The following is a 15,709-nucleotide window of genomic DNA, read 5'->3' as shown; positions in this document are numbered from 1 at the left end:
AATAATTTCAGCACACTTCAACTTTGTTACGGCGGCATCCCCTGTCAAATCTCTCCATTAGAGTTTTACAGCAGCTGCTGACTTCATAAAGCACCTGAGAAGAGGCAGGCCTAAATTTGCTTTTCCACCCTCTTCCCTCTAACCCACAGCGCCACCCACGTCCCAGAGACTACCTTACACTGTGTTTAAAACCAAAATCTCATTTGGATAGAAACTGTTTCTCAGGCAGCTAGTCCTAGTCTTTATAACCCTGTACCTTCTTCCAGAAGGCAGAAGCTGAAAGAGATCATTTCCGGGGTGCGCACTATCCTGCACTATCTCTGCAGCTTTCTTATGGCACCTGGAAGCATAGCTTTGTTCCAAGATGGGAAGAGTGCACCCAATTATTCTCTCTGCAGTCTTTACAACCCTGGACAGCATTGTTTTCCCCCTGACTGTGCAGCTCCCAAACCACACACACAGACCATAAATTAATACACTCTCAACAGTACAATGGTAAAATGCCATCAACAGGTCCTTTGAGAAATTATTTTTACAGAGGACCTGAGTACAACAGCCTTCTCCCTACCTGTGATTCCCAGAGGCTAGTACCCAGCGATGTTCTGCCTCCAATAGTGGAAGTAATTTGTTGTTGTTTAGTTATTTAGTCATGTCTGACTCTTCGTGACCCCATGGGCCAGAGCACACCAGAGCACACCTGTCTTCTACTGCCTCCCGCAGTTTGGTCAAACTCATGCTGGTAGCTTCGAGAACACCGTCCAACCATCTCGCCCTCTGTCGTCCCCTTCTCCTTGTGCCCTCCATCTTAATACTTTGTGGCTAATAGACATTGATAGCCTTATACTCCATGAATTGGGCTAAATCTCTTGTAAAGGCATCCGAGTCAAAGCAAGACAGGCATTTTTCTTCTAATGATCATCAGCGTGAGGGGTGGTATCCACACTTTTTGCACCACACTTTCTAGGCACAGATTCACACTTCAAACCTCTGTATCTCTGTGCTTTCCCCCCTTTTTTTGCCTCACTGCTTTCCCCAGGAATACCCATTCTTTAATGCTAATTTGGGAACAAAGGACAATTTGAAAGGAAGCCTCGTTGACCTCTGGGATGAAAGCAGCCCAAGGAGAAGGGGAGGTATCTAGCTTCGCCCAGCTGATGTAAGGGGCATCAGTGACCCATTTCCACCTATGCTGCAGCCACAATATTGGGTGGAGGGAGAGAGTATACATAAGCATGTTACTCCCACCCCAGTCTACCTCTCTTTTAAATCAGAACAGTGAAGGCAGTGAATGTCCTGTGTGAGCATCGGGAGGCGGTTGGAGGATGGATGGCAGCTAACAGATTGAGGTTGAATCCTGACAAGACAGAAGTACGGTTTTGGAGGGACACGGGGCAGGCAGGCGTGGAGGACTCCCTGGTCCTGAATGGGGTAACTGTGCCCCTGAAGGACCAGGTGCACAGCCTGGGAGTCATTTTGGACTCACAGCTGTCCATGGAGGTGCAGGTCAATTCTGTGTCCAGGGCAGCTGTCTACCAGCTCCATCTGGTATGCAGGCTGAGACCCTACCTGCCTGCAGACTGTCTCGCCAGAGTGGTGCATGCTCTGGTTCTCGCCCGCTTGGACTACTGCAATGCGCTCTACACGGAGATACTTTGAAGTGACTCAGAAACTACAACTAATTCAGAATGTGGCAGCTAGACTGGTGACTGGGCGTAGCCACCAAGACCATATAGCACTGGTCCTGAAAGATCTACATAGGCTCCCAGTACGTTTCCAAGAACAATTCAGAGTGTTGGTGCTGACCTTTAATGTCCTAAACAGCCTCGTGCCAGTATACCTGAAGGAGCGTTTCCACCCCCATCATTCAGGCCGGACACTGAGGTCCAGCGCCAAGGGCCTTCTGGCAGTTCCCTCCCTGCGAGAAGTGAGGTTACAGGGAACCAGGTAGAGGGCCTTCTTGGTAGTGGCACCTGCCCTGTATAGGAGGATTCTCTTCAACACACAGTCACCCTAGAAACCACAGAGAGCAATGTGGCTAGGGACGGAAGGTGTAACCAGCACATTCCTTCCTGTCCTCCCCTTTTCAAATGAGAGGGGGCAGAGCTTTTACACTCCAGCATGTTCTCCCCTCACTGTGTGCTCATTCCTTTTTTATGAACACCCGACTAGGGCTCCCACTTCCACAAATTCAAAGATGAGCTACATGTGTTGCTAGACACAACTATGACTGTCAGATGCTATAACCCTTGAAGTCCATTTGATGATATGGCCACAGGCTTTGGGCACATTGATAAAGCTCACTGAGGTAAGGTTGGGCATGAAGTGCTGCTGCCGCCGCCCCTTGATGGCATGGGTGTTAGACATTCCTCTCACTGGCTGCAAATCTGGTGTTCGTGTGAAAGGGCCTTGTGTGTGCACTGCTGTACCCATGTGCAGATCTCTTCCTCCCAAATGAGCTTCCTAGGACTTCACTTCCCACGTCCCTTGGACCTATTCATGTGAATGCCCAATAGTAATCCATAGAGATAACAGCATTGTTGACACTTCGCTCAGCAGCGGGGGGGGGGGGGGGGGCAGTGCTGCTGAAGCCCCCTTCACATTTGAATTGTGTGTGTGTTAGAGAAAGAGACACACATCCTTTTATTTAAGTCAATCAGCATGCTGTAGCTCAAGGAGGCACGTCGCAACATTATTAAATACACTTACGCATGCTGCAAATAGAAAGCAGAAGTCTGACAGCAACTGTTTACCTTGGTGTGCTGTTTGATTTTAAATAGCTGGGAATGGTAAATTGGGAATCATAAACTGAAGCACCATAATTCACCGCAGTTGAATCAAACTGATAATGCAACAATTCAAAGAAATAATAATATGATAATAGCTATTACAGTTTCATATTCTTCATTGTTTTGGATACAGGGGATCACAACAGGCCAGGTAAAACATGTACCTGTTCTGATCCATCTTATTCAAGTGCTCTGATTAAATGTGCTAGTATGTGTTTATCCTAAGTTTTAACATTTCCCCATCCATCTTTTCCTTCTGCCTTGCTTTGTTGTCTGATCTGACAGACAGGCATGTACCAATTAATCACCCACCTAGATTGTCCTTACTGCTTATTTACCCAGTTTTCTCCACATCGCTGATTGACTGAGAAAGGTAGGGATTTCTACCAGATTGACAGATTGTCTCATTAACACTTCTTGTGCCCTCAATGGATTCTGACATACCTCTAGAAAATTATTTTCATCTGGTAGGCTCACCATTCAGTTGACTCTGCTTAGCTTTTGTTTGCCACGGAGGAACACTTTAATTGTCTACAAATTGCGGGGGGAACTCTGAAAAGCACTTGTGATTAATTGCTTGCATTGGTGTGAACTAATAGCAGGCAGTGCTCAGTTCCCTTCTACTATTTTTAGGCGTCTCATTCACCTTGTTTACCTTGCTGCTGACTCATCAGTCACCACCGAAAAAATATGAGTCTCTAATGCATTTTTTTTAAAAAAAATGAGATCATCTTCATTTTAGTCAATAAAGCTCTTTGGTAGGCATGCTTGAAACCTTGCAAACATTTCAGTCAACAGACACTCCCAAGGGGCTGAGCTGCTTTGAATAATAGAATGCAAGAGTTGGAAGAAAAGGGTCATCTAGGCTAACCCCCTGCAATGCAGAAATCTTTTGCCCAACGTGGGTTTCGAACCCATGACCCATCTATAAACCTTTGAGTTTCTTTCAGATTCTATTTTTTCCAGTTTTAAGTTGTTCTCCCCATTAATTTCCAATTAAAGCCCTCACAGCAATGCACCCCATGTTGGACAAAGGATTCCTGCATTGCACCCTCATAGTTCCTTTCAACTCTATGCTTCCTAATGAGGGTACCAGTATAGTGCATAGCTGTCAACCGTCCCTTATTTGGTGGGAAAGTCCCTTATCCCAGCACTGTGTCCTGCTGCTGTCCCTTATTGATGATGTCCCTTAAATTTCCCGGGTTTCAAAGGAAGCAGCTCTTCTCCCTCCCTCCCTGCCGGCCAGGGAGGAGGGAGGCTCCAACTGTGTTGCTTGGCTGCGTTGCTCACCCAATAACAAGTCTAAGAACGACTGGGGGGGGTGGAGCTTGCATGCCTTGTGCCGATCAAATCGGCCGCGTTGCCTGGGGACTCGCCAGTGCTCAGCGCTTCCCAGCAGAGAGGTGACGGTGGTTTTCCTTGCTGCATCCCCTTTGCCAGGTTGCTGTGCTGTGGGAAACACCACTTGAGGCTTTGTTTGGCTGCTGGCTGGGCTTTCTGCCTTTGGCTTGGAGGGGCTCAGAAGTCGAACATACCTGTGCTGGGAAAATCCCTTATTTTGGCTGCTGATCCCTTATTTTCGAGGCTGCTGGTCCCTTATTTTCAAATCTGTAAGTTGACAGCTATGGTGTAGTGGTACCTCGGGTTACAAACACCTCGGGTTGAAAACACTTCAGGTTACAGATTCCGCTAACCCGGAAGTAGTACCTCAGGTTAAAAACTTTACCTCAGGATGAGAACAGAAATCGCACGCTGGCGGCGCAGCAGCAGTGGGAGGCACCATTAGCTGAAGTGGTACCTCAGGTTAAGAACAGTTTCAAGTTAAGAACAGACCCCCGGAACGAATTAAGTTCGTAATCAGAGGTACCACTGTAGCTCCTTACAGTGCTAGTGTCCAAAGGTGCTGGCTGCTGGTGCTGATCCTTCTGGCAACCCCAGCTTCCCTTGGGTTAAGGACATTGGTAAAAGGCAGCATTTTCTTACCTCTGCCCACTCATAGGAGCCGATCTTGCCAAACACAGTTTCTCCCCATGAACAGAAAATGATGGTCCGGTCAGGTCTCCATCCTTTCTTCACTTTCCTCATCAAGACCTGGATGAATGCAGTCATCACGGCAGTTCCATGAGCCCACTGCTGCCTACTGTAGGCACCTAACGTGCTGTGGTGGCTGCCAACTATTACATATCTATCTGGGGATGGGGAGAAGAAGGAGGAGGAGGAGGAGGACAGACAATAAACCAAGCAATTTTTGTTGTTGTTGTTGTTAATTAAGCAGCATGAGAAATCAGCATTGAAAGCATTAACTTTCCCATTTTTGCCCAGCTGCATCGCATCTGCTGTGCACCACTGAAATCAGCCGGCTTCAAGATGTCTGTTCATGAGAAAGCAAAAGCTTTATACCTGTTAAGCCTTAGTTAGATTTTGGCTGCTTGGTACCCTGATCCCAACCAGAGATGCAAACATATTTGCCTGCTGCGCCAGCCTAATAATAATAATAATAATAATAATAATAATAATAATAATAATAATTTATTTATACCCCACCCATCTGGCTGGGCTTCCCCAGCCACTCTTTCAACAAAACATTAAAATACAATAATGCACCAAACATTAAAAGCTTCCCTAAACAGGGCTGCCTTCAGATGCCTTCTAAAAGTCTGGTAGTAGTTCTTCTCTTTGACATCTGGTGGGAGGGTGTTCCACAGGGCGGGTGCCACTACTGAGAAGGCCCTCTGCCTGGTTCCCTGTAAAGTTGTAGCTCACGGCACAGAACTCTTATGAGTGCCCCATCTTCAAAACTTATCTGTCGTCACTGAAGACTGAGCAGGTTTCAGAAACAACTGAAACTGGTAAAACTGGAGTAAGCGATTACACTTAAATTCATGGCTGTGCCTCAGGGAGTAAACAAAAATGGGCATATCTGAACTCTATGTGACACCGTGGGCTGTTGCCTTCTTTGCTCTAAAGCAGGCATCCCCAACCTGTGGCCCTCCAGATATTTTGGCCTACATCTCCCATGATCCCTAGCTAGCAGGACCAGTGGTCAGGGAAGATGGGAACTGTAGTCCAAAACATCTGGAGGGTTGAGGGTTGGGGATGCCTGCTCTAAAGGCACTGAGGTGACATAAGAAGAGCCCTTATGTGGAGAATCTTTGGCCCCCAGATGTCGTCAGAGCAGAGCATGAGCAGCGGGGGCGCTGTATGTTAGCATCACACAGGGCACCGCTGAAAATTCAGAGCCTACCGCCTGCCACTGCCTATAGAGCTACAGCCTGGTAAAATTCATTAGTCTTGTCAAAACCCTTTAAAAATCCCTCAGACTTGTCACCTCAGCAGGTAATGTCAAGCTGCCTCCAGATTTCACTTCAAGAGACTGTAGGTGGCAACCGTAGCTTTAAAGCACATCAAAAAGGAACGACTTTAAAAGCCCCTGCCCAGCCTCAAATTGTTCTGGTACATTTGCTCGGAAACATAATATTTATGTCTGTCATGATGATTCTAGTCTAACAACAGTTTAGCATAAAAAGCCCCTTTCTTAAATAAAGAAAAGTTAAAGGGTATTCTTATTTTTATTCTTATCTGAAGTTACTCACACATCCCTGCTGGCAACATGTTGGCGTGTGCTGGGGAAGTCTGTATAGCAAATTGTCTGTACATTAAATTGTCTATGAAATTACATATTCCTCAGGGTTTTTACCCCCCTGCGATTACTACTTATGAACATTTTTTAATTGGGCCCACACAGTCTGATTGACAAATTTCCCTGGTAATTCTCCTCACTGCAATAACACTGTGGAAGAATTTTAGACACAATTTGCAATGAGCTTTAACTGGTGCAAGAATCAATAGACTGAGGTTCAGAGGATTTTGTTGTTGTTGCTTTATATAATATATGAAACTAACAGAGTGTAGGTACAGTGGTGCCCCGCAAGACGAATGCCTCGCAAGACGGAAAACTCGCTAGACGAAAGAGTTTTCCGTTTTGGAGGTGCTTCGCAAAACAAATTTCCTATGGGCTTGCTTTGCAAGACGAAAATGTATTGCGAGTTCCTGCGGGTTCCCCCCCCCTTTTTCTAAGCCGCTAAGCCGCTTATCCACTTATCCGCTAAGCCGATAAGCCACTAAAAGCCGCTAAAAGCTGCTAAACCGCTAATAGCGCTAATCCGCTAAGCCGTCAATGGGCTTGCTTTGCAAGACGAAAAAACCGCTAGAGGAAGAGACTCGCGGAACGGATTCTTTTCGTCTTGCGAGGCACCACTGTATCCGTATTCCCCCCCCCCATAATGTCTAGGCCGCAAGAGAACAGTACAGAACAAGAATTTGGGTGGCATTCAGCTAAGTTTTAGTCAGAATGGACCTGTCAAAATCAATGAACGTGACTAAGTTAGGTCTATTAATTTCAGTGGCTCTGCTCTGAGTATAAAACTTAGCTGAGAGCTGCCTGAAATACACCAATCTGAAATAAAAGATGGAACCAAAATGGAAAGACTTATTATTGTTCAATATGAAGGAATGGTTGGGGACAAAGTTGATGTGTTTGAATATAGGAAAAAAATATCACTGGCATTTATTAATAATAATAATAATTAGAGATCCCATTTTGGACTTCTAGTATAAGAAGGAAAATGAATTAACCTATTTGGGTCAGGAGGTTGGGAAAATATTGCCTTACATACAGTAGATCCACTGGGAGTCATTCTATAGCGATTATTTTGAATAATTTCTTTTATGTAACTGACGGAGGGAAAATGGGAAGTCCTTTTTACTTTTCTTCCCATTTTTTTCTTTTCTTTTCTTTTTTTTCATTTTTCTGTGGTGTTTTCTTTTCTCTTTGTTTTTGTTTTTATTTAGATTGTTTTATTTTTTAGAAAATGAAAATTAAAGTAATGAAATTTAGATAACATGCAGCACTCAGTGATTTCTAGACCAATGAGGCCCTGTCAAGCTCAATCTGCCCCCAGTCATTCCCCACCCAACTGCCTTCTTATTTTCAACCACTCCAGGTGGCAGACTAAAGATATACGTACCAGGAATTGTGGCTCCTTTTAAGTATGCAACAACGTTGGACATTGTTTTGTATGTTGGTTGTGTTTGAACTTCCAGTGTCACGGTTCTTCTTTCTGCTAAGAGAGAAAGAACATATGTTTGAGATAATAATAATAATAATAATAATAATAATAATAATAATACCCCGCCCATCTGGCTGGGCTTCCCCAGTGCCACTCTGGGTGGCATCCAGCCACAAAACACTTAGAAAAACCTTTGCTTAAGTGGTTCCGTTTTGGCTACATAAGCAACAGCACCCACAGTCTGATTATGAGAAATATGAGAAGGAGAAAAGGAACGCCTGCAACAAAACGTTGCGGCATGAAGTGCTTCTTTTCAGGGTCCCAGCCGCTCCCATCTGTTCCCCAGTCAATCAGCATTCTGGGTCCACTATGTATGTTCATTAGGCTCTGCAGTTTTTGGTTTTGGTTTTTTGTTGTTATCATTGTGTTGAACACCCTGCTGCCCAATCCAGGTACAGTGGTACCTCGGGTTACATACGCTTCAGGCTACATATGCTTTAGGTTACAGACTCCGCTAACCCAGAAATAGTACCTCGGGTTAAGAACTTTGCTTTAGGATGAGAACAGAAATCACATGGCAGCGGCGCGGCAGCAGCAGCAGGAGGCCCCATTAGCTAAAGTGGTGCTTCAGGTTAAGAACAGTTTCAGGTTAAGAACGGCCCTCCGGAACGAATTAAGTATGTAACCAGAGGTACCACTGTATATTAAAATCTCGGATTTCCACGCTGTTTTCTATGACCTGTTCTCCAAAACCATCTTGTCACATGCGGTAGAGCTGCTACACTCACTTCCTTGTGGCTGGCTTGATGTTGTTTACTTGGAGGGAGAGGGTAAATAGTGTTGAAATAGGGGGATAAGGGCAAGGCAAACATGCCAGCACAGCCAATCTGGGGCTCCTGCCAATGTATTTGCGCCATGCCATGCTGACTTCCATGGCACTTCCTCCCAGTAACTAGCAGCGACCCACCAGCTAGGAAGATAGCATAGTGGCTCCGCCACACCCAGTATGATCCAGGAAGCGGCCTACTCATAGAATGAGGTTATCTCAAGACCTTTTATATCTATATGTCTCTTCTTTCCAGCCAACCCAGTTTTCCCTCCCTGCTGCCTCAACAGTTAGTCCAGGCTTCCTCAACCTCGGCCCTCCAGATGCTTTTGGCCTACAACTCCCATGATCCCTAGCTAGCAGGACCAGTGGTCAGGGGCGATGGAATTGTAGTCTCAAAATATCTGGAGGGCCGAGTTTGAGGAAGCCTGAGTTAGTCAATGCCCCATGGATACTGAGCATGCTCAGTCTGCGCTGGACTCTTCTGGGTTCCTCCTCCTTCGTTCTGTTCAAACAAGCAGCAATGTTTAATTAATACTTTACTAAGAGGAAGATCAGAGCCACAGTGGGGTTTCTGGGAGGGGGGTAACTTCTTGAATTATAAATGTAGTTTCTCTTTCCCCTCCTGCTTTAACCAGTATTAACTGATGGTGTTAAGTTCCATATTACACTTTATGGTCATCTCTGTCTTCCTTGAGGTGAGACACAGAACCTATTCTGCAACAAGCCCCCTGCTACTTTAAAACTCCCAAATTTAATGTTTCTCTGCAAACCTCAGGGCTACCCCAGTCTGGTAATACCTCACTTTTTGAACATCGCTGTTGCCAGTTTGGCAGTCGAGAGAAGAGCAGTCGAGAGAAGAAAATGGGATTTGGAATGTAGGATGGTGTATGTATCAAAAGTCATGAAACCAATGGGAAGATGTGGGAAGAATCAGAGGCAATTATTTCGCTGGCTGTTCCTCCTCAGCCAACCACAGTCAGCTCATTTTCTGGTCTCGTTCCAGAAGCGCACAGAAATGTTTCCACCAAGAGAATATTGCAACAAGGAAAATAACCCGTCCCTCTGTCTTTGTCAAAAGGGCTTTCAAGTTCATGTTCCCAGCATTTGACTAATGAGTTTGTTTTAAAAATTAATTAAAACTAATATCTTTTTTTTCTTCTTTTACCTCTCGGGCTGAGAAAACAAATGACCTCATTACGGGCTGAAAGGGGAGCAATAGCAAATAGACTTTTCCTCCCCCCACCTTCAGCAAAATGTTAATAATAATACAACACAGTGCAAGCTACAATACTGAAGTTCTGAGCAATAATGCCAATAACATGAGTGGGGATTTCACCTGTGCATAGATTCACAATGCACACAGATTCACCCCACCAAGCCTGAGGTTTGGATGGGGTCAGACAAAGATCATCAATCTTGTGGTTCAGATTTGTCTGTGTGCCCGGCTGTGTATTTATTTATTTTTATTTATAAAATATACCGCCCTCTTACAAAACACCAGGGTAGTGTGCAGCTATATAAAACCATTAAAAATGGTACAAGCACAGTATATGGTCCCATCTTCACTATACATTCAAAGCAGTATTGTACAACTTTGAGCAGTCATGGCTTGACCCAAACAATCCTGAAAAATGTAGTTTTGCTAAGGATGCTGAGAGTTGTTAGCAGGGCCCTATTTCCCTCACAGAGCTACACTTCAGATTGACAGAGCCTCCAAGTCTCTCTATTTTCCTGGATTTACAGAAGCTGTCCCGGTTTCTGATTCGATTCCTAAGGATGTCCCTATTTTCATCAAAGAAATGTTGGAGGGTATGGAGTTAAGCAACCCCCGAGCCAAAGAGAGAAGTAACTATGCAAACTTTAGAAGACATCTAAAGGCAGCCCTCTATAGGGAATTTTTTAATTATGTTTTTATATATGTTGGAAGCCGCCAAAGTAGCTGGGGCAACCCAGTCAGATGGGTGGAGTATAAATAATAAAATTGTTATTGTTGAATAGGACGTCCCTATTTTCATCAGATAAATGTTAGACTCTAACAGTTAGAGGATATGGAGTACAGTAATGGTTAAACCATTAAGAGTAGTTCTGTCAGGGGAACAAGGGTCTTGTTTAAGTGAAGCTCTGAACATTTCCATATCAATATTCAATTTTTTAAAGGAAAAAATATCAAAATTCATCAGCAACATTTACCCTAATATATATATTTTCAATGGAATTTTGCCTGGTTCACAAACTTTGCAAACAATTTCCCTAGTGCGTGCAGTTCCCCCTGAGAGTGATGGGAACTGATGTTGCACTATCACTGTCCCGATGTTTTTGCAGGGAGGGGGGAGGAGAATGGCTGCTCCCCATAGATCTAAGGGGCAGTAATCCCCCCCATACAATCATGGTATGGGAATATCAGCTGCATTTTAAACAGGGACAGCATGATGATTTAGCTAAGTAGACCCACCAGGATTACTCATGTGGCCTTGAAAGCCCTTGTGGTCAGGCCAGACCTATCTGCTCTGCACCTGGAGCAGGTAAAAATGTGGCTGGGCCAAAAGCGAGGTTGCAGCCTTACCCTATATCATAGCTGGGTGCACAACTCTTTGCAATCAGACAATGCCATGGCTTGCAGAGAGCTGCACACAGAGCTTTGCAAGCACTGAAAATCCGTTGATTGACTAGCTGCACTAGGTAGTAGCTTTCTGTAAGAAGAACAATTTTTTTTTGCATCCATCTCCAATCCACAGATTGGGTGGGATGTGTAGATGAGATGAATCCACTTTTGAAACTGAATTCCTCAAATTTCTCCCCCGTCCCTATTGCTGCAACAGTTACAGAAGAAGAGGGGAAATAGAACCCATTTTTGGTGGCCACACCATGCCTTCTTCAATGGTCATTTCATCCTTAAATGGGTAGTAATGAAAGAGAATGTTCTCCACCGGCAAGCGGCATGTTCTGGAATCAGATAATAAAATGAATGGGCACATTGTACAGTAACATTGCTTGGTTTAAAGGCTTAGTGTGCCTAAAAAAAGGCTCAAAGAGCTCTCAATGGAGTATGGAAAAGGAGTAAAATTTAATTTCCCTTAAACAGTTCTGACAACAAATCTCACTTTCCACTGTTAGACGTCCGATGAAAGACTTTAAAGGTCTTGACAACTTTATCTCTTTCTACTTTATGCTCTGGAAAGTGACAGGGAGACTTTAGCTTAATGCGGCTTGAAATATTCTCTAAACTTTATCTAAACCATAAAGCTACTTCACGACTAAAAGAACAGAAAGGGATTACTCTTATCATTAACAGTTCCAGTTTGTCCTCATCTTCCTGAGCCCTTTTTACTTCGAAAACCATTAGCCGATGCATAACGAACGCATGTGGCCTCATGTTCCTTTGTCACTGTTGTACACAGTGCATATCTGTGGCTGCACATGGATAGCACTGAGGGCCCAAATGGTGTAGGAAATGTATCATGTGATATGTCAGAGGTGGGTCTCCAAATGTTGGACTACAACTCCCATCATCCCTGATTATTGACATTTGCTCAGCTAATGGGAACGGACACTCAGAACCATTAGATTGCCTGCTGATGCGGCATGTCCTTTATGTGAGTATATATGTTGTCCAGGGTAGTAAAGACTTGCAGAGAGAATAACTGGGTGCACTCTTCCCACCTTGGATCAAATCTATGCTTCCAGGTGCCATAAGAAAGCTGCAGAGATAGTGCAGGATAGTGCACACCCCGGAAATGATCTCTTTCAGCTTCTGCCTTCTGGAAGAAGGTACAGGGTTATAAAGACTAGGACTAGCCGCCTGACAAACAGTTTCTATTCAAATGTGATTCTGGTTTTAAACACAGTGTAAGGTAGTCTCTATGGGAGTATATTGTATTTAATTATGGGATATCAGAGTTTTTAGGGGGCTAACCAGGCTGGGATAGCAGGCTTGTTGGTTTCTGAATGTCTGATGTAGATTTTCAATTTTGTTGTTCTTTATGGGACAATGACAATAAAGATTATCGTATCGTATTGTATTGTATGGTTCAAATTGTTCCAAACCATGGGGCTGTTTCATGCACACATCTTATCATGTAGTTGCTCCTATAAATGTGGTCTCTTACTGTGGGTTTGTGTGGGGTGGGGTGGGGCAGTGCAGTGGGGCAGTGCAGGCTGTAGCCTGCATTAATAATAATAATAATAATAATAATAATAATAATAATAATAGCTATTTTTCTAGTGCTGTGGAACATGGTGGGAAATTAAATGTGTCATAAGATCTGCCTGCCCAGTGCCACCACAGCCAGAGAACCCACAGCTGGGGCCCACTGACAGGGGAGGAGTCCCACAAGACCAAATGATGCACAGGACTACCTCAAACCGAGGAGCCGTTTACAGGTGATAAACAGACAAGCATCCACAGTGCAAGACTTCATGATTTGGTGAGATTCACTATAGCTTGACTGGGTGTCTTCTCACACAGTGGGGGTTCTACTCTCCCCAGAAGCTACCATATGCCCCCAAAATATGCTCAGGAAGATTGGGGGACCATCTGGAGCAGATGGAGAGGCATGCAGGTAGCTGATAAACCGGAAGTCTCATTGTGTGAGTGGATTTCCGTTGCATAAGCCAGTGTGTTGTAGTGGTTAAGAGTGGCAGTCTCGTAATCTGGGGAACCGGGTTCACGTCTCTGTTCCTCCACATGCAGCTGCTGGGTGACCTTGAGCCAGTCACACTTCTCTGAAGTCTCTCAGCCCCACTCACCTCACAGAGTGTTTGTTGTGGGGGAGGAAGGGAAAGGAGAATGTTAGCCGCTTTGAGACTCCTTAAAGGGAGTGAAAGGCGGGATATCAAATCCAAACTCTTCTTCTTCTTCTTCTTCTTATCGTTGCATCTCTCCCAGTGTGTAGTTTAGGGAACTTTATGACTGAGCAAGGATATGAATTAACATCCTTGCAAATCCGGAATTCTTCCCAGTACATCACTGGGAGCCTCCTTCTCTCATGAAGATAGATAGATGCATAGATATTTTTTTTATTTATGTATTAAATTTTCCAATTTAATAAGTTTAAAGTGTATCAATTTCATATGCTTTTTAACAGTGGGGATTTCTTTTGGGAATAACTACAGTGGTACCTCGGGTTACAGACGCTTCAGGTTATGCAATTTCAGGTTGCACACCGCGCCGAACCCAGAAGAACCGGAATGGGTTACTTTCGGGTTTCAGCACTCACGCATACGCAGAAGCACTAAATCGCACTTTGCACATGCGCAGAAGCGGCGAATTGCGACCCGTACGTGCGCAGATGCAGTGCTGCGGGTTGCGAACGTGCCTCCCGCACGAATCATGTTTGCAACCCGAGGTTCCACTGTAATGCTAACAATAAACAGTCTCTTATACTGTTGAAAATACACAAACAACTTTACTTAATTAGTTTTCATTGCTTTATCCTGGTACCTTTTTCATCTCGGAAATTGATCCCATCCACATTTTGACTCTAATCTGGAAAGAATTTGTAACCCAAGGTTTTGTAAAAGAGAAATGGATGCTATCTATGTAGCAGGCCAGCCTGATAGGGGAATATTCCACACTGCATCATTAATACAGTGCATTTATCTCTGCAAAATTAATTCTTGCTTAGCAGTGTATCAAATAGTCTATGAAGAAAGTTAATTGTGAATCAATGGCTGCAGACAGAATGCTGAATATACTGTAAACTTTCTCATGCAATGCCTTATTTAGCACAGCTGATGAACGACTGGAAGTTGCTGCAGTACAAACTTGCTCTTCTGTCACTTTTTGCATGGAAGTGATTGATCCCTTGGAAACTGTTTGTTTAATCTGATTTAACTGTTCTCCACCCTCCTCTAAATAAATCTGGATTGATTTTTGAGACCTTTCGCTGTTCAACAGCATAAGCTGGTGTGGTTTTCCTCATAAATATAATACACACTCCTTTCGAGCTGGACAGAAATTGATACCACATCCTCCCCCCGCCCCCCCAAAAGAAACTATGTGATTACTGAAAGACACAAGAAACTATGTGACTACTGAAAGACATGAGGCTCTGCACAGCTCTGCAAAACAGAACTGCACTTCCTCAGTCCCCAGCAGCGGGGATGGTAGAGACAAAACTCAAATTGGTTGGCTCTGGCTGTCATTGGCTGAAGCTCCACCAGTCATTGGCCTCACTGATTTCTACCCCACCAGTCCCAATGGCCACCTGTCCCAATGGCCAAACCTGTATCTTTCAGTTTCTTGCCTATCACTCCGGATATATCTGAAGCACATTGGTGCCATCTCAGGGTATGGATAGATGTACCAGATGGAATGTAACATCACCATATATCCTCGCTGAAAAACTTTCTGCCAGGCCAATAGCCTGGATAAGTGGAGACTGAGAGGAGGTATGAGAGCTGTCTTCAAATATCCAAAGCTCTGCCACATGGAGAATGGAGAAAGCTTGTTTTCTGCTGCTCTGGAGGGCATGACCCAAACCAATGGTTTCACGTAATAAGAAAAGAAATTCTGACTAAACATCAGGACTAACATAATAATAAAATTACTACTACTACTACTACTACTACTACTACTACTACAAATGTATTTATTTATACCTCTCCCATTTGGCTGGGTTTCCCAAGCCACTCTGGGCAGCTTCCAACAGAATATTAAAATACAATAGTTTATTAAACATTAAAGGCTTCCCTAAACAGGGCTGCCTTCAGATGTCTTCTAAAAGTCTGGAAGTTGTTATTCTCTTTGACATCTGGTGGGAGGGCACCACTACTGAGAAGGCCCTCTGCCTGGTTCCCTGTAACTTGGCTTCTTGCAGCGAGGGAACCGCCAGAAGGCCCTCGGTGCTGGACCTCAGTGTCCTGACAGAACGATGGGGGTGAAGACGCTCCTTCAGGTATACTGGGACGAGGCTGTTTAGGGCTTTAAAGGTCAACACCAATGCTTTGAATTGTGCTCGGCAATGTACTGGGAGCCAGTGTAGGTCTTTCAAGACCGGTGTTATATGGTCTCAGCGGCCAGTCAC

The 15,709-nt window shown here is 44.4% G+C and overlaps 1 protein-coding gene across 7 annotated transcripts in view; it reads right to left on the bottom strand.

Moving 5' to 3' along the window:
* NAALADL2 (N-acetylated alpha-linked acidic dipeptidase like 2) overlaps window positions 1–15,709 on the bottom strand; it is an 819,134-nt gene that overhangs the window by 200,286 nt on the left and 603,139 nt on the right. For 6 of the 7 annotated variants that reach the window (XM_079977819.1, XM_079977820.1, XM_079977821.1 and 3 more), the window contains 2 exons: window positions 7,814–7,909; window positions 4,770–4,975 (listed from right to left, as the gene is read on the bottom strand). In XM_079977819.1, the coding sequence (XP_079833945.1) occupies window positions 4,770–4,975; window positions 7,814–7,909 (302 nt within the window). The remainder of the gene's footprint in view (window positions 1–4,769; window positions 4,976–7,813; window positions 7,910–15,709) is intronic. The other variant, XM_079977818.1, reaches the window with a different exon arrangement.

Source organism: Podarcis cretensis, assembly GCF_951804945.1.
Source record: "Podarcis cretensis genome assembly, chromosome: 5".
Taxonomy (NCBI): Eukaryota; Metazoa; Chordata; class Lepidosauria; order Squamata; family Lacertidae; genus Podarcis; species Podarcis cretensis.
This window is presented reverse-complemented; position numbering and strand designations above follow the sequence as displayed.